The sequence below is a fragment of the Podarcis muralis genome, chromosome 2 (assembly GCF_964188315.1).
Source record: "Podarcis muralis chromosome 2, rPodMur119.hap1.1, whole genome shotgun sequence".
Lineage (NCBI taxonomy): Eukaryota > Metazoa > Chordata > Lepidosauria > Squamata > Lacertidae > Podarcis > Podarcis muralis.
This window is the reverse complement of record NC_135656.1, coordinates 12,196,862-12,218,685: the sequence shown is the minus strand read 5'-3', so window position 1 is coordinate 12,218,685 and position 21,824 is coordinate 12,196,862. Positions and strand designations below refer to the sequence as shown.

Sequence of the window (21,824 nt, the reverse complement as noted above, 5' to 3'; positions counted from 1 at the left end):
CTCCGCTGCCCAAAGTCTCTTCAAAGAAGCAGCGCCCTGAGACAAGGAAGCTTGCCAATATCTTCCCCGCCAACGGTCCCTCAGATGATTTCCCTATTATTCTCTTTCTCTGAAAGAAACTGAGCTCATAATGTACCTGGGGGTCCAGATGCTATGAGGCTCTTTCTGTATGGCAGTCACCGGGGTTGGGAGGTGGGAGAAAGGTGTACAGGCTGCACTGCAGAACAGGAAGTAATGCTAAGTCGCCACCTACCTTGGGTCCATCGGTCCCAGGAGTGCCGGGAAGACCACGAGGACCCTGCAAGCCTTGGGCGCCTGGAGATCCACGCTCACCTGGGAAGCCACGCTCGCCCTAGATAGGAAAGAGATCATTTTAGTGCTCAGGATGAGTAGAAGGCTCTGTTCTAGAGTGGCATGATTATGGTAAGGTGTTGATGGGAATGGTTGAGGATTTTGTACTTTCCTCATTTTAAAGCAAACAGCCTTGAATCCTTCATTTATCACAGTCCTCTGAATTTTGAGTTTTCACCTCAAAAACACACCAAAATACAAATAAAAATGAGTATTTTTGATAGGGTACAGAGAAGTGTGTATTTTAGGATAAAATGCATACAAAAATGTCCATTTTGTGGAAGAAAATTATATTAAAAACCAATGCATGCTTCACACTTTTTTAAAAAAAAATGTGACAACTGAAACAAAAATAAAATGGACTTACGATTTATTATTAGTATTATTTAACTAAATTTATATATCACTGACTCAAGCTAAAGACCTCTAAATGGTTGACAAAAGACAATCCAAAATTGCAATAATAACAAACATTGAAACAAGTTACATTAATAAATTAATACATAAAAATCAATAATTTAAAAACAATTTTGCTTACTAAAATAACACGCCAAAATTACATGCCTGGGTAGGCTTACTGGAACCGTAATGTTTTTAGCAGGCACCAAAAAGAATAGAGCGAAGACACCTGCTTACTAATTTCAAAGGGCATGGCTGCTGCCACACTAAAGATTTTATTTCTTGGATAATATGGGGCAGTGGTAAAAGTGCCAGTTCTGCAGATCTGTGTGGTCAAGTGGGTATCTATGAATTAACCACAATGTGAAAGTGACAGTGGATTTAGACTGATTCACCCACCCCTAGGCTCTTGATTTTAATTTTACGCTACTCACTCTGGGACCAACAAGACCGGGAGTGCCAGCCTCTCCAGGAACACCCTGAAAGAAAGATATACATATATATTTAGAAGCAGGGAAAGAGGGAAGGAGAGAGGTTAGCTAATCTACAGCCCCCTGAACAACCATCAAGATTCCCCCTTGGATCAAATACTTCTCAACCGTTATACTTAAATATAGTGTGTTGCTAAACTCATATTTGCAGAGAATAATCTAAAAATACCTATGAATAGAAGGGCAAAGGGGAGGTCGAAAGAGACTCTCAATGATCAAGTGGGCCCTCTGTTGCAGATCTCATGCAGTTTTTCCTCTGTTATGTCCAGCACATTGATCCCGCACATCCAGTGAACATTACTGCCAACAATTAAATGAGCCCAAGCATGCATTTGCTTCAAAACAACATTTGTTTATCTAGCTTGCTGCACTGAATACATATTGACCCTCCCTGACCAGCTCAGCTGCCAAGAATTACTATCTGGAACAAGGAGGGCTTCACAGAATAAAACACCTGTGACTGATTTATTCCTCATATACACAGAAACTATTGACTAGAAGGAAGTCTCTTTGCAGCAGGACACCCTGAAGCTTAGAAAGTCAACACTCTGCAGACTTGAGTTCTTATTCTGTCCAGATTATTCCAAGGGTGATCCTCAATGCCCATCTCTCTCATTACTTACCTGGTCACCTGGCTTTCCACCTTCACCCGGAGGACCTGGGGGCCCTGGAAGTCCCTGAAAACAAGAAATATAGTGTTAGCATGACACTCTTGGGGAAGTGCCAGTCTAGAAACGCCAATAGCGTCCAGGGCAGGAAGGGAAGTCTTGTGATCCAAAATGATTGCCATTAAATTTTTATCAGACAGGAAGTAAAATAACTTGGTTTAACTGTATACAACTGGAGCAATGGGCAAAGAAGTGGTTAAGGGAAAAGAGGAAATGCAAAGAATATACAAAATTTGAAAAAAAAAAGATTATAAAAAGGGGAGATAAAGAAGAAAATACAGGGGAAATCAGTGAAATTTATAAAATATTAGTAGAAATGGAGGAACAAGAAGATCAATTAAAAGAAGTGTGGGAAAAGGAGACAACAGGGCAGATAGATAGTCAAAGCTGGGGAGAAATATGGGAGAAACGTACGTTGAAAATGTTGTCTATAAGAATAAAATAAAATTATTATAAATTAGTTTGAAGATGGTATTTTACACCAGTCAGATTAAATAAAATAAAGAAAGGATATTCGGTGTTATGTTGGAAGGGATGCTAGGTAACAGGGAATTATGTTCACATGTGGTGGGGGTGTAAATATGTACAATTTTTTGGCAAAGGGTGTTTAAGGAGATAACAGATTCCACAGTTCAGATAATGGAGAAACTGGAAATAAAATATTTTAATGAATACCCCAACCCCGAGACATTTGCAACAAAATTATGCCTGCCCACCCAAGCACCTCTGATTAATACAAGACGAACCTTCTCCAAGCTGGTGCCCTCCAGATGTTGATGGATCCCCAGCTGGCATGACCAATAGTCACCGATGATGGGAACTGCAGCCCAACAACATCTGGGGGACAGCAGCTTAGGGAAGGCTGACATATCTCAAGCAGCCCTAGGCTATCCCTGCAAATCTCAACTGAGGCGCTCCTTGAGCTCTTTGAGGAGCTCCTAAAGTGAGTCACCTTGGGAGGTGTGAGGAACTCAGTGCAGCTTGAGACCCGAGTAGTTGGGACAGAGAGCTGGACCATAAAGAAAGCTGATCACCGAAGAATCGATGCTTTTGAATTGCGGTGCTGGAGGAGACTCTTGAGAGTCCCATGGACTGCAAGAAGAACAAACCTATCCATTCTGAAGGAAATCAGCCCTGAGTGCTCACTGGAAGGACAGATCCTGAAGCTGAGGCTCCAATACTTTGGCCACATCATGAGAAGACTCCCTGGAAAAGACCCTGATGTTGGGAAAGATGGAGGGCACAAGGAGAAGGGGACGACAGAGGACGAGATGGTTGGACAGTGTTCTCGAAGCTACCAGCATGAGTTTGACCTAACTGCGGGAGGCAGTGGAAGACAGGAGGGCCTGGTGTACTCTGGTCCATGGGATCACGAAGAGTCAGACATGACTAAACGACTAAACAACAACAACAACCCACCCACCCCCTGCAGGTTCATGGATCACTCTGCCAGAAAACCTGGATCTGGGCATCTTGCTTAGCAGGTACTCACCACTAAGGCATGGAAGACCAGAGAACATGGATTCATTCTTCATGGACAGTTAAGAGTTTATGAAAACACTGTGCTTCCCTGTCATATCCTTCCAACGGAGCTAGACAGTCATTTGGGATGGGTGGCGGGCGGTCCTTTCCCTAACTTCTCTCCACATTTTCAGTTTGTGTTACTTGTGCAAACAGTTACACTCCCCAGCACAGGCAGAATTAACAATGGTGGGCACTGCACCCTTAAAGAGGCACAAGAGAATTGCTCTGCTTACTTGGAATCCAGAAGGTCCGGGGGCGCCCTGTTCGCCTCTCTCTCCTACTGGCCCCTAAGAAGAAAAGGGGAAAACACTAGGTTAAGGGCAGGCCTAACAGTGGGATGTGCTGCCTGGGGCAAAGAGTATAGCTCTCACATGAAAAATCTAACACCACCTAGTCAAGCGCATACAAGTTTTCTTAAGTCTACACTTTCCTCTGTTAGCAAATAAACTGCGGCCATAAAAAGGACCCCCTTCCATTTACCTGCTAAACCTTGAAAAGTTGCACATTCCAGCACCTTCACAAGTTTCTATGCTAGCCCCAACATAGAGTCCAAACTCAAAGCTGATTCATGCATTAAACTTTTAGGTCCTTTTTTGATTTAATGTGTAAATGAGAATTATTTTTTAAAAGCAACAACAATTAGTCGGAGAGCTAGAACTGCCTACAGCTGTCAAGTGTACTCTCCATTTTCATTCAGTTTTCAAGGAAGCATTGGGGTGGTTTTTTTGGTCATGTGTTAAATGGTCCTCAATGGGAGCAACTTTTCTATGGGAGAGGGAACTAGGAAAAGGGCTCGCTAATACAGATAGACAGGTAGACTAGGAGGTTATAGCACTATTGCTTGTATTTAAAACGCAAAGTGAAGCAATAGTTAAAGAGAGCAATAGTTAAAGAGGGAAGGCTAGTAAGATAGTGCCTCGGGTCTAAATATATTTGAAATTAAGTGCCACAGATGTCACTTCAGAGTGGGCATCTCATGAAGAAATGCACACAGGTCAGTTTAGCCATAATAGGTACAGTAAAAGGTAAAGGGACCCCTGACCATTCGGTCCAGTCGTGGCAGACTCTGGGGTTGCGGCGCTCATCTCACTTTCGAACTGCTAGGTTGGTAGGATAACCAATTATCTCCACACAGGAAAAATGCAATGCTAAAACTGCTCTGAACTTTAAAGAAATTCCAAAAGAAATCACAATTATCAGAATGATTTTGCAGCTCAGTTAGTATGTCACACTAAGCCAAACCATGACTTAGTACAAATGTGTGAATGTACCAGAACCCAGAGAGGAGACTGGAGATGCCTCAATGTTGCCTGAAAACAGGCTCATGGCTTTTTCTTGTTGCAGACAAACCATGAGCTGCAATCCAGGTGTGCATCCACTTGTAACAGCACAAGGCTCTCTGCTGTCTCTACTCACTTCTAGTGGCTGGTCATACTTCCTGGAATGCTTACAGGAGGACATTACACCCACCCATGGCTAGCAGAAGGCTACTATGAGTGTGTGGAGGCATAAAAAAAGTATAATGGAAGAAAAAGAAGCATGATCTTATAAAGCAGGCATGTCCAACAGGTAGATCGTGATCTACCGGTAGATCACTGGACGTCTGTGGTAGATCACCGGTAGATCAGTGGCTCCCCCCCCCCCCAAAGAAGCTAAAAAACTTTGGCTCCCCTAAAAAAGTCTCAACATCTTTGCTCTGCACCCCTAAAATGACCTGAACCACCAAAAACTGGGCTTTCCTTCCTAAAAAAAGCCCTGAACCCCCCCAAAAGGGGATAGATCACTGCCAGTTTTTAACTATTTGAGTAGATCACAGTCTCTTGGAAGTTGGCCACCCTTGTTATAAAGCAAGAGGAAGCACCAACACCCCAGAAAATGTCACCAAAATTCTCCAGACACCTGAATCTTTGGGGCATATTCAGTTCCTCCCTTATGCCTAAGAAAATGCAGGATTTCGATTCAGCCAACCTCCTGCCTGCCAGGAGAAAAACACTCATACTCACAGCAGGCCCTGGTGGTCCACCTGCTCCCGTCTCGCCATCTTTGCCAGGAAGACCCTAATGAGAAAAAGTGATACATTTGAGACAGGATCGGAAAGTCTTGATGAACAATGCAATTTCCCCTCCCACAGACCAAAAATTGCCCCCAAGTACAGGGAGATGGCAGAAGGAAAGGGCTTATACAAAAAGAGGTTTCTTACTAAGCAGCTAGGATTAAAGGATAGCTGCCTGAAGTGCTCATTATGAAGGAAATGATTGCTGAGTGGCACGATTCTAGGGTGCAATCCTTCCTCCTCCCCTGAGGGCAGTAGGTGTCTCTGGTGTGCACTCCCTGTGCTACCCATCACGGAAAAGCTGCAGGAATGCACAGGGTACGTCAAAACTGCATGTGAAGGTGCAATTTTTTTCAAGAGGGATGGGAGCCTCCAGGAAGACTCACGGCTAAATTCTGAGGTCTCTCAGATGCATGCACAGAGTTATTATTAAGTAAATTTCCCTCTGCCATTCTGCATCTCATCCTCTAAAGGGCTCGTGGCTCTGAATTCTTTTACTAGCATTTCTGAAAGCCTGATTGCTTTACAGGTGTAATAGTTCCAATTGAAATTAGACTAGAAGCTACGTCAGGTTTGTCAGAGGTGAGCTCTCTGCAAAAGCAGCATTGAAGTTAGGAGACCCAGAGCTTGAACACCTTTTATTTCAATCGTTCTGTGACCATGCAGCAAATTAAGTCACAGTCATTCAACAGACTGTATGCAACTGAGAGGGACCTTAACTGGGACTAAGGTGTCACACGGTACTTTATGAAGCATCTCCCTCAGTGGCTTCTTCACACAGTTGGTTGTGAGCACTCTGCATTCCAAAGCACCACCCCCATGTCATCTGGACTGTACCCCAATAAGCTGGGTGGAGGGAACCAAATCATGGCATCCTGTTCAGGTCAGGCAGAGAGAGGCTGGGTTTCTCTCCGCTGCAGGACAAGGTGGGGAGAAGATGGCTTCCTAATGGCAGTGGGAGGAAGAAACGAGAATCAACCCCACTTACTCTTAGGCCAGGAGCACCAGGAAGTCCTTTCTCACCAGCTTTACCAGGTTCACCCTAGATGGAAAGAAAAAACGGAAGTCGTCACTGGTGTGCTTTTGGAAGAAAGCTGAGCCCTCCAATCTGGTGAGGAGAGCCAGTTCTACTTCGCCTGTCCAGCTCTCTCCTCTGTTGTTATAACCAAGGTATAAAGGTAAAGGGTAAAGGGACCCCTGACCATTAGGTCCAGTCGTGACCGACTCTGGGGTTGCAGCGCTCATCTCGCTTTATTGGCCGAGGGAGCCGGCGTACAGCTTCCGGGTCACGTGGCCAGCATGACTAAGCCGCTTCTGGCGAACCAGAGCAGCGCACGGAAACGCCGTTTACCTCCCGCCGGAGCGGTACCTATTTATCTACTTGCACTTTGAGGTGCTTTCGAACTGCTAGGTTGGCAGGAGCAGGGACCGAGTATCGGGAGCTCACCCCGTTGCGGGGATTCAAACCGCCGACCTCCTGATCGGCAAGTCCTAGGCTCTGTGGTTTAACCCACAGCGCCACCCGCGTCCCTTATAACCAAGGTATAGGCAGTGCTTTTTGGGGGGCACATGGGGGAACGCATACCCCTAAACATTTTGTGAATCTAAGTTTGGCCTCATTGAGGGGCAGTATTTCAATATGAGTAGGAAAATGAGAGTACCCCTAAATATTTTTTTAAAAGAAAAAAAGCACTGGGTATAGGTATATGATTTTATGGGACCAGCAGAACAAGCCTGGACAATAACTAAGTGACTTTCCTGCTGTGCTAGTTACAAAGTGGAACTATTCCATGTTACAACCTTGTACCATTTCCCCTCAAACATCTTCCCTGGTGACGATGCTCGGGTCATAGTGTCAATGGTTGCTGAGTGCAGATTTACTTACATTTGCACCTTTCGGGCCTGGGAAACCCATGACGCCAGGCTGGCCACGGGCACCTTGTGGACCAGGTGGGCCAGGTCGCCCATCTTCACCTGGGGCACCCTATTGAGAGAGAGAGAAACAGGAATGCTTTGTTAATGACGCTGGGAAGTAAAGGTAAAGGTAAAGGGACCCCTGGCCATTAGTCCAGTCGTGGCCAACTCTGGGGTTGCGGCGCTCATCTGGCTTTATTGGCCAAGGGAGCCGGCGTACAGCTTCCGGGTCATGTGGCCAGCATGACTAAGCCGCCTCTGGCAAACTAGAGCAGCGCACGGAAGCGCAGTTTACCTTCCCGCCAGAGCCTATTTATCTACTTGCACTTTGAGGTGCTTTCGAACTGCTAGGTTGGCAGGAGCAGGGACCAAGCAACAGGAGCTCACCCCGTCGCGGGGATTCGAACCGCCGACCTTCTGATCGGCAAGTCCTAGACTCTGTGGTTTAACCCACAGCGCCACCAGGGTCCCTTGGGGAAGACAAATAATATATCCCATATAGAGTGGACCCAACTTTATGAAAGTGCTACTTTCACCCAGACATGAAGGATGTCTTTCAGAATGTCAAAAAGAAAAGGGAAGGCATCAACCCACAATAAAAATCCACAATCTATTGTAGTGCAATGCCTTTATTATGCCAAGCAAAATGTCACAAATTAGTGAGTGAGTTTTTCTGTTTGTTCCCATGTGGAAAATTAGCATACTGGTGCATATTAGAGCTTTTTGTGCCCTTAGATAATTCCAGTTCCCAAATGTGATTTTGATTTTAAAAAGCTCACCACTGCAGCATTAACATCCACTCGCCATTCAGTAATGCTGCTCATATAAACAAACACAGACTTCCAGTCTGTACCCATACAATATCCAAGGTTCCATTGAGCATCCCTAAGACTCCACCATCCACTTCTCTTGCAAACTCCATATTTGCCTTTGAAACGAACCCCAGAAATTCTGCAAGTCAGCACCCACCTACTTCCTGAATCCCATCTCCTCGAATTGTCTACTGACCACTGTTACCCTCATCTACATATTATCAACTCGCAGTCTTTTACCTGGCATTGCTCAGGAATTCTAAGATACAAAACAAAAACTACGCGGCTTTGAAAAGTTCTGAAAAGTTCCGTCCATCATCTTGATTCAAAATGGTGTCCAATTGTATCCAAACATCAAGAAAAGCCTGCTCCTTCATCTCAAGAACCATCAAGCAAAATTTGGTTACAAGATCTTTAGAGGTGGCTGAATGCACAGCCAAAATGCCAACAATTTTCCAAAATATATAGTAGATCCATCACTCCTTTCTCAAAGCTCTCGGCACCTCTATGATTTTGGATGACACAAGATGAAAATGACGGAATATACTTACAGATGGGCCAACTTTGCCTTGGGGACCAGCATCACCAGGGCGACCAGTGAGACCCTAGATGTAAGAAGAAAAAGGCAGACCATTAAGACCTTTTCCCAAACTCTTTCCTTGAACAGTCAACAATACAGTTTATACACATATCTCCAAAATGGTTCACCTAATCTATTTTTTGATGCTGGTTCAACAATCAGTTCTGCTATTGGTTCAATAGAGCCGTCAGCCAAATAAATTTTAGATCCTAATGGTGGTAGACAACTAAATTTTACTCAGAGTAAACCCACTCAAATTAGTGAATATGACTAAACTAAGTCCATTAATTTCAATAGGTAAAAGTTGAACACAACCTTAATTTACTTTCTTTGGGACAGCTGTAACACCTTTGCTGTGGTCAAAGGCTCAACCCAGACCAGGGAAACTGAAGAGGCCTAGGCCATGATAAAGTCTCCTCAAAGGATATTCCTAATCTAAATTTAATAAATCTGAAACATACCACTTTTAAACTGAATTTGAAGCACCCGGAATGGGCTCAGAGAATAAAATGGTCAATGATGTAGTACCATCGTAGAAGCTAACAAGTCCTACAAGTTGTTTGGATGGGAAACTACCTAGAAGTATTATATTAGACGCGCTGAGCTCCTCAAAGAGAGAGAAGAGCAAAAGTATGATAAAGTTTTGAAGGAGATAATCACTGCACACCATGCTAAAGTATAACGAACTGAGCCTTGGGAAACCAAGGAAATTCAAGGCTTCCTAGCAGTGCCACTGCAAGCTAGCTGCCCACTGCTTTTCCCACCCTCAACTGGATTTTCAGCTTACTCCACGAGATGGAGAAAATGCCTTTAGTAGCAAGTCTGTGTGGGAAGAAGCTCCACTGGTAGAACATCTCCCAGGCACAGATATTCTAAACTTGTACTCTGTCCTGGGTCACAGGAGGTAACAGAACTGCCCGTTCTTATTGTTCTCAGTGATGGGACTCTTTACTTTTGCAGATAAGAGGAACTTTCAACACGTTATCCTAAAAGATTGTTCTTTCCTTCTAAGACTGTTAGGCATAGCTGTCAAGTGTCCCTTATATGAAGGGACAGTCCCTTATTCCAGTGCTATGTCCCACTGCTGTCCCTTATTGATGGATGTCCCTTAAATGATGTCCCTTAAATTTCAAAGCAAGCAGCTCCTCTCCCTCCCTCCCTGCCGGCCAGGGAGGAGGGAGGCTCCAATTGTGTTGCTTGGCTGCGTTGCTCACCCAATAAGAAGTCTAAGAACGACTGGGGGGGTGGAGCTTGCATACCTTGTGTGTGGCTAGTTAATGCAAGCTGAGGGGGTTTTTGAATGCTGGACGCCATTTTGTTGCACGTGCTGCTGCAAACTTTGCAGTGAAAAGCCAGGCCGGGGAGCTATCTTAAGTTGAGGCTGCATAGGCCTTGTGGTGCATGTGATTCAGATTCTATTCAGTTGAACCTCTGGTTACAAAGTTGGTTGGACAGTGTTCTCGAAGCTACCAGCATGAGTTTGACCAGACTGCAGGAGGACAGGAAGACTGGAGTGCCTGGAACAGGTGAGGCTGCAGGTCCCTTATTTTCAAGGCTGCTGGTCCCTTATTTTCAAATCTGTAAGTTGACAGCTATGCTGTTAGGTGCTCTCCAACCCTTCCAGTCTTATGGAATAAAGACAGACATGCCAAATACAGTGGTACCTCTGGATGTGAACAGGATCCATTCCGGAGCCCCGTTCACATCCTGAGTAGAATGTAACATGCAACTGTGCGTGCGCAGGTCGCCACTTCCGTGCATGCACGTGACGTCATTTTGAGCGTCTGCACATGCGCGAGTGGCGAAACCCGGAAGTCACCACGGAGCGTTACTTGAAAATGGTCAGCCTGAAGCATATTTAACCTGAGGTATGATTGTACAGTGGTACCTCTGGTTACGTACTTAATTCGTTCCGGAGGCCTGTTCTTAACCTGAAACTGTTCTTAACCTGAAGCACCACTTTAGCTAATGGGGCCTCCTCCTGCTGCTGCTGCGCCGCCGCTGCACAATTTCTGTTCTCATCCTGAAGCAAAGTTAACCCGAGGTACTATTTCTGGGTTAGCGGAGTCTGTAACCTGAAGCATCTGTAACCTGAAGCGTATGTAACTTGAGGTAAAGGGACCCCTGACCATTAGGTTCAGTCGTGACCGACTCTGGGGTTGCGGCGCTCATCTCGCTTTATTGGCCGAGGGAGCTGGCATACAGCTTCCGCGTCATGTGGCCGGCATGACTAAGCCGCTTGTGGCGAACCAGAGCAGCACACGGAAACGCAGTTTACCTTCCCGCCAGAGCGGTACCTATTTATCTATCTACTTGCACTTTGACGTGCTTTCGAACTGCTAGGTTGGCAGGAGCAGGGACCGAGCAACGGGAGCTTACCCTGTCGCGGGGATTCGAACCGCCAACCTTCTGATCGGTAAGTCCTAGGCTCTGTGGTTTAACCCACAGCCCCACCCTGTACAAATGTGCTTTAAATTGTTACTGCCATCTGGTGTTGGGAATGGACAGCTGCATGCAGAAAGAGTTTAATGTGGGCATCCTAAGAATAAGAGATAGTAGAGGCAGGGGTAGCCAATGTGGTACCTTCCCATACTCTCTGATGCTAGTTGGGGCTGATGGGAGTTGGGAGTACAAAACACATCAAGCGCTTTCCCCCTCCCCAAAGTCTAGCAGAGTTTACTCATGGGCCAGTACAGTTGCGGTCCAACGTTTCTGCCAGGCTTCCAAGTCTGTAAATGGCATGTGGCAAGCAGAAATTGAACTGGTGAGGTTCCTCCCAGCATGCAGGTGCTGTGATGAGGAAATATTCACCTGGAGAATTTCTACCAAATGTATGTTAAAGGTATAGGAGCCCTGACAGAAGCGAGTTGGAAAGCCTACTTGCAGTCTGTCATTATTATTTCCATTTTATAGAATGTGAATTAAGTTGAGAAGTAGTGGCATCTCTTTCCTGTTACTATTACAGTGGTACCTCGGGTTAAGTACTTAATTCGTTCTGGAGGTCTGTACTTAACCTGAAACTGTTCTTAACCCGAAGCACCACTTTAGCTAATGGGGCTTCCCGCTGCTGCCGCGCTGCCGGAGCACGATTTCTGTTCTCATCCTGAAGCAAAGTTCTTAACCTGAAGCACTATTTCTGGGTTAGCAGAGTCTGTAACCTGAAGCGTATGTAACCTGAAGCGTATGTAACCCAAGAGACCACTGTACTGTGATGAAGGCTGAAGTGCCTGCGTGAAATGAAGGAAATCTCAAGAGACTTTAGAATAAAGTAAAGCTTTTTCAAAAGGACTCCGCCCTCCTTTAGACATCAAAAACTGTCCCGTAATTGCAAGAAAGACAGCTACCCAACCAGTGTTAATGGTGGAGTGATTTGTGACACTTAAACATTTTGTCATTATTTGTTCCATTTATATATTGCCCTTTATCAAAAGTTCCCAGGGCAGTGTACAACATTAAAAACACATTACAGAACACCCATGATAAAAACATAATAAAAAGGATACTGGCAGACAGCCTAAAATATAATACAACAGTCCTCTCCCCCACACTTTCACAGGCCATAGGTTATTTAATAGTCATAGGCCTGGAATGTTTTTGCCTGGCGCCTAAAGATATGTACTGATGGCGCCAGGCAAGCCTCTCTGGGGAGAGCATTCCACAACCAGGGAGCCACCACAAAAAAGGCCCGTTCTCATGTTGCCACTCTCTGAGATGGGGAACACAGAGAAGGGCATCAGACGACAAGTCCGCAGCCTTGAGGTTCTCCCACACTGTTTATATAAACTTCTGTTAACAGGAAGGGGAGGCCTTATACTGAGAATGAACATTCTAGTCAAAGCGGGATTTTTACAAAGCGATTGAAGGAAGAACCACTTTATCCCTTGCATGTGCAATGTCTTACCCTAGCGCCAGGCAAGCCAGGCTCTCCAGGACGGCCGGGATCTCCAGTGGCTCCTTTGGGACCCCCAAGGCCAGGAGGTCCACGTTCACCGGGAGCACCCTGCCCAGGAAAAAGTAAGCATTAATGCATTAACTCAGAGAAATCAGGAGGCTAGACCCCGTGATGCTTGGGTCAATGGTTTACCATCCAATGGTTATCTCTGGAAATGGTAACAACAACAACCACAATTTATTTATACCCTGCCCATCTGGGTGGGTTTCCCCAGCCACTCTGGGCGGCTTCCAACAAAACACTAAAATACAATAACCTATTAAACATTAAAAACTTCCCTGAACAGGGCTGACTTCAGATGACTTCTAAAAGTTTGGTGGTTGTTTTTCTCTTTGACATCTGGTGGGAGGGCGTTCCACAGGGCAGGTGCCACTACCGAGAAGGCCCTCTGCCTGGTTCCCTGTAGCTTGGCTTCTCGCAGGGAGGGAACCGCCAGAAGGCCCTCTGAGCTGGACCTCAGTGTCCGGGCAAAACGATGGAGGTGGAGATGCTCCTTCAGGTATACTGGACCGAGGCCATTTAGGGCTTTAAAGGTCAGCACCAACACTTTGAATTGTGCTCGGAAACGTACTGGGAGCCAGTGTAGGTCTTTCAAGACCGGTGTTATGTGGTCTCGGCGGCCGGTCCCAGCCACCAGTGTAGCTGCCGCATTCTGGATTAGTTGTAGTTTCCGGGCCACCTTCAAGGGTAGCCCCACACAGAGCGCATTGCAGTAGTCCAAGCGAGAGATAACTAGAGCATGCACCACTCTGCTATAACTATACACTTGATGAACCATTTTCAAACCAGTTTTAACAGTGAACTTCTGTGAAAGGGTTGCGGCTGACGCAACTAACACAATGCAGACCAAACTAACATTTCCAAAATTCTTTAGCAGGCATGTATGACTGATTTCAAAACTAGTTTAGATGTAATTTAGACACACCTGTCCTTTGTCTGCACTTTCATTATAAGGTAAAGGTAAAGTGACCCCTGACCATTAGGTCCAGTCGTGGCTGACTCTGGGGTTGCGGCACTCATCTCGCTTTACTGGCCAAGGAAGCCGGCGTACAGCTTCCGGGTCATGTGGCCAGCATGACTAAGCCACTTCTGGTGAACCAGAGCAGCGCACGGAAATGCCGTTTACCTTTCTGCTGGAGCGTTACCTATTTATCTATTTGCACTTTGACGTGCTTTCAAACTGCTAAGTTGGCAGGAGCAGGGACCAAGCAACGGGAGCTCACCCCGTCGCAGGGATTCGAACCGCCAACCTTCTGATCGGCAAGTCCTAGGCTCTGTGGTTTAACCCACAGCGCCACCCGCGTCCCTGCACTTTCATTATAGGGCTGCCCATATCATGGAAAAACCAATGCTGTAGCTGATCTTGATTCATTCAATTAACTTTGGCTGCTCTGACTATTTGCAGACCATTCAAATTTAACATCTGTGAGTCATTTACCCCGTATGTGCCTACTTGACCGCTTCAATCGGAACAGGTAAAAGTGCCACATAATACCCACACCACATCTGTAAGAACTCGATTGTTTAGTGTGGCAACACCAAAACATTGGCGCTCCCTGCCTACTGATTTCAGGCCGGTGCCTTAAATGCATTCCTTTTGGTGCCCGTTGAAGACATTCTTACTCAGGCAAGACTACCCAGATGTTTAGAAGGTTTGTAGGAGTAGTTTTAATTTATTTTAGTCTATTTCACTTGGTTTTAAGCTTCTGTATGTTTTAAATTACAGTTGTAAATTTTTTAGCGATCATTTAATCATTTTTGTAAACCACTTTGAAGGTTTTCTACAATCAATCCCATCAGATGTCAGAGATGAACAATTACACAATTTTCTGAAGACAGTTTTTAATGTAAGATGTTTCACTGGGGCAACCCAGTAAGATGGCCAGGGTATAATAAATTTATTATAATTATTATCATAAGTATATAATTTTTATGAAATAAATAAAATTTTAAAAAATAGAGCTCCAACATGGCTTTGATGAAATAATATTTGAGATTACAAAAACATTTAAAAGAATGCTTTACTAAAAACACAGAAACTTATGCTCTGAGACCCAACTCAGGGGCTTAAAATTTCTTATCAAGGATCTCCAAATTCCATTTGTTACAGAATAAAGTTGACTTAACCTGTGTCCCGTCCCACCGCCAATGTTTCTGGACTCCCAACTCTCATCAGTCCAAGCAAGCATATATAACAGTCAGGGATGATGGGAGCTGTAATCCAGTAATAGTGGAGGGGCACAGGTGTCCTATGTCTATTCTAGAGCAAAGCGCACAGGGGAAAACATCGCTCCTTCAAAGAAGCAGTCAAAGAACCCTATACAACACAGAGAAAGGAAGCAGGAAAGGGCATCTAAATTCACTCTTAACCCTCCCAAATTTGTCCTTTCATTCAGATGGAAGTACATCAGACCCAAATGCTCACCTTGGGACCGGCCAATCCATCCTGACCTGGGAAGCCACGGTTTCCGGGAGCACCCTAAAAACAAGAAAGCAATGATAACATAACCTAGTAAGTCAAGGAGTGCAACAGTTCAGGAAGCTGGGAAGGACACTAGGAAGCATTGCCAATAGCAAGGAGTAAACCAGGAACTGTGGACATCTTCAGTTTAAAAGGCATGGCTCATATAGCACAAGGAAGCAGCACAAACAAGAACTACTAGGGGTGCTATAGCCACCAAGTGACCCAATATTATACAACCACTAGACAGGTGACAAAGTCCTGCAGTATTTGCTAAGCTTCTGCAGGGGCTTGTTCTGTATCCATATAATATAACCCATTCTAGGTAAAGAGGGTTTGTGCAACAGAATTCCTAATACTCTAAAGTCCACTTCAAATAAGGTCACTTCCTGTTCATTGAGCATTTATCCTGGTCTGCACAAGGTTTGCAGGTAGGTGAAACAATAGAGCACTAGGCACACTTTCCCAGGACATTTTCCTATCACTTTCCTTCTTGCGCAAAGTCCAGTTTTAAGAGGAAGCAGGCGAGTTGCACAAGAGCACCAAATCAGCTGCAATCGTGCAACTTGAATTTGTTGGTATGCGTCTCAACCCCACCCCAAAACCGTCAAAAGTCTGGAAGTGCCCTTTGTGATGTGAAGTGTAAATACAACACACACATTTGCAAACAGGGGTATTAGAGAGCTTCACTCTTCAATCAGCCATGACTAGCTGCAGCTCAACTGCTGAGAGTATAAAGCTAAAGGGCCCCCTGACCATTAGGTCCAGTCGTGACCGACTCTGGGGTTGCGGCGCTCATCTCGCTTTATTGGCCGAGGGAGCCGGCGTACAGCTTCCGGGTCATGTGGCCAGCATGACTAAGCCACTTCTGGCGAGCCAGAGCAGCGCACGTAAATGCTGTTTACCTTCCCGCCGGAGCGGTACCTATTTATCTACTTGCACTTTGACGTGCTTTCGAACTGCTAGGTTGGCAGAAGCAGGGACCGAGCAACGGGAGCTCACACCGTCGCGGGGATTCGAACCGCCGACCTTCTGATCGGCAAGTCCTAGGCTCAGTGGTTTAACCCACAGCGCCACCCGCGTCCCTGTTGAGGGTATACTCTGTGCCAAAAAGGTCCACAATGAGATCCACTGTGTAAGCCATTGGGCGTTTCATCAGCCTGGGTCTCGGGCTGTGTACTGCAGTGGTGGCAATGCTACAGTTCCCAAAGGACCGCTGCACTTTTAGGGTCAGGACTCACCTGCCCCCATGCATCTTAATGAAGAAATTGTTCAAAGTGTAATCATTCCTTGCTTGGCCCTTCAAGCTTCATTCGTGCTCCATCTCACCTCCCACTTCCAGAGCCCAGGACAGTCCCTCATCCATCTCTCAGCAGCATCCCACCATTCTGTGCTCAGCTCCGCACGTCTCAGAGTCTGCCCCCTGCTACTTGTGATCCCTGCTTCTCTAATGGCTTCCTGGCAAACACTCTAGCTCTTCCTGGTCCTTTGAGCCCACAGGCAATTCTTCAATGCAGCTCTATGCTAAGGTTACCAGATTTTTTCAATGAATCCAGGGACACTTTTCAACTTCAACGGATTTTGTCAAGGGACTGATTTGTAAATCTGGGGACTGTCCCCGGGAAACAGGGACGTCTGGTAACCTTACTCTATACTCCATTACAACGACCGCTCACCTTCCCCCTGACCACACCTGCTGAAAGCTGAGCAAGAGGTAGCAGCTTGCCCCTGGTATGCCACAGAGATGCCAGTAAAGCAAAGTTCTTCCATCACCTTCTGCATTATGCTGGGCACCCCACAGGGCACATTCCAAGTTCCAAAGCAAGCCTATTGGCAGGGCTTTGAGCCATACGGCTCAATGCCTTCCCCCCACAAAGAAGACAGCCCTCTGCTCTTCATGTAGGAAGGTTCCTTGCCCCCAAACGATGTCACCTACCCTCTCTCCAGGTGGTCCAATGGGACCTGCAGCTCCTGGCTCACCACGGCCGCCTCTCTTGCCTTCTTCTCCAGCCGGTCCAGGAGCTCCTTGTGGGCCTGAAGGTCCCTGGGGTCAGCAGGGAACAGAACATACAGGATTAGTCACTCTCTGAGCCCCTTCATCATTTTATGCCAAGCCCTAGCAATGGTCAGCCCACTATACTGTCTTAAAGAGACAATAAGGCATCACCAGGAAGTGACCTCAGAGTCTGATGAGAGAACAATGCAAATAGCCATGGCAACAGAAAGGTAATTTTGGGCAAGTGGCTTGCAAGGCAGGAAACAGAAGTCACTATCCTTTTTCCCTTGCTGCAAACTATTTCTTGATTTGCTGCATTTATATCCCCCCTTTCTTGCAAGGACGTCAAGGCAGTCCACTCTATTTTATCCTCGTAACAACCCTGTGAGGTGGGCTACGATCTGAGATCCAAAGTTCCCTGGCTGTGGATTTGAACCCAGGTCTCCTCAGTCCTACCCTGACAACTCTAACCACTACCCCAACACTGGCTCTCTTCCAGTGCCCAATAAACTGGGACCATTAATGGCGATTCCATTAAATTTTATCCTGACAAAGTTTCAGCCCAAGAAGGGATTAGATTTCAACCTTGAAGTGCTGCTGAGTGAAAAAGTATTATCAACTGAATTATTTTAGCCAAAATATACATGAAGCTAATATTATCTACTTGCAAAGAATTTGCAATCCATTATCTATTGAGGGATGATATTCCCAAAACTACTGAGATTGTTTCAGGATATTTTGCCGAGATTTTAAAAGTCAAATTTAAAGCTACTTAATTTTACTTAATGGTGGCTATCGTGTCTTTTAGACATTTTATGTCTGCATTACTAATGGTTTATGGGTTGTTCATTGGTATGTTAATTTATTGTCTACATTATGCCAATAAAGGCTGAATAAATATACATGATTCTGCACAGCCATGGGATGTGGAAGCCCTCCCGACATCCTGTTGGATGAACTGTCTCACATCTATGGAAGCTGATGAGCCAGAGAACCACTTGGTTTGTGTACACTGGCACAGCTTCACTAAACCCAGCAGGCCTTCTGCTGAAGCACACACACTACTGTAAGGGACTCTTTGAAGGCCTCTGATGCCAACTGGCCGAGCATTATCTCCTCATTTTCAGAATGGAAAATGAAGCAGTGTTCCGCACAGAACGACATCAGTGCCAAGCATTAAAGAGTGGGGACCCAGACGCAACAGGGCAGCCATTGTTTGCCAAGCCCCAGGCCACCCATAGGACATAATTTTCAGCCAAAGGGACTGGCAGGGGAAATGGCCGAGCCTTATTACTTCCCAGAAAGCAAGCAGGGGAGATGGGCACGGAGATCCTTTATTATACCAGATAGGCTATAAAGAAGGCTGATCGCCGAAGAATGGATGCTTTTGAATTACGGTGCTGGAGGAGACTCTTGAGAGTCCCGTGGACTGCAAGAAGATCAAACCTATCCATTCTGAAGGAATTTCCCCTCTACCAGAAGCCCTGGGTGCACATACCATGACGTGGGCTATTGACAGGCTACCACAGTGTTCATGCCGGTAGTACCTGGCAGATGGCCCTGAAACTCATATCAGATTGCTCAGTGCATCCACCCTAATGCCCAGAGCAGGGGTAGCCGGAAGGTGTTATTGTTCTTTGGGGGGTGTTATTGGATTATTGTTTTTATTTTGATTTTATATATTATGATCTTTTCTGTGAACTGCCCTGAGACCTCCAGTTATAAGGCAGTATATAAATTCAATAAATAAATAAAATAAATAGCCACACCCACAACTGGTATATGGCCCTTGGAGGGGTGGCTGAGAGTCAATGTGGCCCCCGGATTGAAAAAGGTTAGCCACTCCTAGTGTAGAGGATAAGCAGGGAGCAACTGATACCGTATTTACTCGAATCTAATGCTCACCTTTTTTGGCCAAACTACGTTGCAAAAATTAAGGTGCCCAATAGATTTGATGGCACATTTACATTTGCCAGCAAATACTTTTTTTTTATTTCAAAGTTCTGAAAATTGAGGTGCACATTAGATTCGATGGCGCATTAGACTCGAGTAAATATGGCACATTCAAAGAAGAGACAGCATGTCAGGCATAAAGGCACGTCATCTAATACTTACAGGTTCACCCTTGGGACCTTGTTCACCTTTGAAGCCTGCAATCCCAGGTTCTCCCTACAGAGAAAGAAAAGGAAACATATTAAAGAGTAGTCGAGCTCCTATTATCATGTCAAGCTACTTGCTGATCTGGTCAGCAGAACTTCCAACTCAGCATCCTCCGTGTTGAAACATCCAAAGGGTACATTCCTTTGAACAGAAGGGCAGAGACCCAACACCAGGCTGGACAAGTGGCAGAAGGACTGGGATGATACGGAGGATGGGAAGGGAAACACCGATGAGTGAAAATTGGGAGGCGTGGGAAAGAGAAGATTCTAAATGGAAAGAATCACCAGTTTAGCTTTCGAAACCTCCTCACAGCATGTGCTGCAGCTGGTGGATTCTGTTGTTGTACTCCAGCTCACTTCTGTTTCACAACCATGTGTCTAAGTCTTCAAACATGCACCACAAAAATCCAGAATTGACCTCATCCCTTAGCAGGTGTGGATATCCTCACTATCAGACAGATTTTCTGAACTTGGGTAAACAGCTGTACACAGAATCCCCAATGTGACCATATCCGATTCAACTTTCAACCCCTTTCCTAATAATCCCTAATTTGTCTTTTTTCACAGGCACATCACACTGTCAATATTTGCAGTGAGCTATTCATCATGACCTCAAGATACCCTGCCTGGGAAGTCACTGAAAGGTCAGATCCCATCAGAGCAAGAAAATATCTCCTCTTATCTCATGACTGATGAGGTAGAATTTCCCTTTGTAGAAGCCATGATTATTCTTTCTCATGTTTATAATTCTCTTTTTAAATAAAGCTTTCCGCTAATTTTCCAGGAGTGGAGTTAGGTTAACGAGCCTCTAATTTCTTGGATTGTGCATGAAAACTGGTGTTCTGATAAATATCTTCCTGTTTTTATGGCAAAGAAGCTGATTTTAGTGACAAGATACTGTACATGTTTTTGCTAGAAGCCAAGCAATCGTCACATACGAGAACTCTTTAAGAATACCTGGGCATCTGCCACCCAAGACCCAATGACTTGTTTGGTTTTAGATGTCAAAGCACCTCTTTGTCACCAGTATACGAATACTCAGCATGTTTTCTCAGAAGTTAAGTCCTTCAGAGTTCAGCTGGCAGTCTGCTCCTGTATATGTGTCGAGCACAGAGTATATATGTCTAGCACTGTATATGTGTCTAGCATTTGTCCTTCAGATGCCCCCAACATGGTTCAGATGTAGGTCTCTTTCTATCATCTTCCAAAGTGAAGAGCAATGCAAAGCATTCATTTAGCTTCTATGCAATCTCCTCACGTTATTTTAGTACAGTTGTACCTTGGTTCTCGAACGCCTTGTGACTTGAACATTTTGGCTCCCGAACGCCGGAAACCCGGAAGTGAGTGTTCTGATTTGCCAAAGTTCTTTGGAACCTGAACATCTGACGCCACTTCCACAGCTTCTGATTGAGTGCAGCAAGCTCCCGCAGCCAATCAGAAACCGCATCTTGGTTTTTGAACATTTTCGGCATCCGAACGGACTTCTGGAACGGATTCCGTTCGAAAACCAAGGTACAATCGTAATTCTTCCATTCTGTTGTCACACCTTTTTCTCAACACGGACAGTCCATCTCTGGGGCTGCTTGGTTCCATCTCAGCTGAGGCTCCCCCACAAATTCTTCCATAATATACCCTCTATCTAGAAGCTGCCTGCTTTTTGTTGCTCAGCACAGAGTGAAAGGCGCCTCTGCTTCTCTGCGTATCACAGAGAACTCTGAGGTTCAAGGACTCTCCCTTTGTGCTGGGCACAGAGAACTAGGGGGAAATAAGGATGCAGTTAGCCAGATACACCAAAATAATTTCTCACTACATCCAACATAGGAAGCTGCCTTATACCAAGTCAGACTGTTGGTCCATCTAGTTCAGTATTGTCTACACTGACTGGTAGCAGTTATCCAGGGTTTAAGGCAGGGAACCTTCCCAGCTCTATCTGAAGATGCTGGGGACTGAACTTCTGCATGCAAAGCAGGTACTCTATAACTAAACCATGTCCTTTAACCCAAGTGTTTCTGAAGCCCCATGCGCACTGAAATACCACATGGCAAAAAAATCAGGGGACTGGCAGGGTTAGGGCTGATCATCGATCATGACTGGCTACAAAAGCCAGTCAAAATTTGTGGGTTCCTAGCTACTTTCACCTCTTATTATCCACTTTCCCAAAGCTTACTTAAAATGTGAATATCAGCATTGGGGAGAGGTTGTTAGTTTCCGTTTTGCCACTGAGCAGCTGCGTGGAGTCACAGGACTCTGTTTACATTCCAGAGACAGTCCAGGCTATTGGAAGTCTCACGGGAGACTAGAGACGGATGTGACGTTACTGGTTTCCTGTTTCTTTTGTTCCTTTGTTCAGTTGCTCTCTGCTTTCATAGAGAGAGGATGTGTCTTTGCTCTCTGTGTAGTTAGGATAATAAAACTCTTTGCAATGTAGCCCAAACCTCTCGTCTCTTTCCTGTGCTGGAAACTC

At 45.4% G+C, this 21,824-nt stretch overlaps 1 protein-coding gene across 2 annotated transcripts in view; it reads right to left on the bottom strand.

The window, feature by feature from the left end:
• The window catches only part of COL2A1 (collagen type II alpha 1 chain), a 91,855-nt gene that overhangs the window by 27,988 nt on the left and 42,043 nt on the right, over positions 1-21,824 (bottom strand). For both annotated transcript variants that reach the window (XM_077923880.1, XM_077923881.1), the window contains 12 exons: positions 19,317-19,370; positions 17,142-17,249; positions 15,170-15,223; positions 12,694-12,792; positions 8,764-8,817; positions 7,372-7,470; positions 6,475-6,528; positions 5,437-5,490; positions 3,667-3,720; positions 1,865-1,918; positions 1,185-1,229; positions 254-352 (listed from right to left, as the gene is read on the bottom strand). In XM_077923880.1, the coding sequence (XP_077780006.1) occupies positions 254-352; positions 1,185-1,229; positions 1,865-1,918; positions 3,667-3,720; positions 5,437-5,490; positions 6,475-6,528; positions 7,372-7,470; positions 8,764-8,817; positions 12,694-12,792; positions 15,170-15,223; positions 17,142-17,249; positions 19,317-19,370 (828 nt within the window). The remainder of the gene's footprint in view (positions 1-253; positions 353-1,184; positions 1,230-1,864; positions 1,919-3,666; positions 3,721-5,436; positions 5,491-6,474; positions 6,529-7,371; positions 7,471-8,763; positions 8,818-12,693; positions 12,793-15,169; positions 15,224-17,141; positions 17,250-19,316; positions 19,371-21,824) is intronic.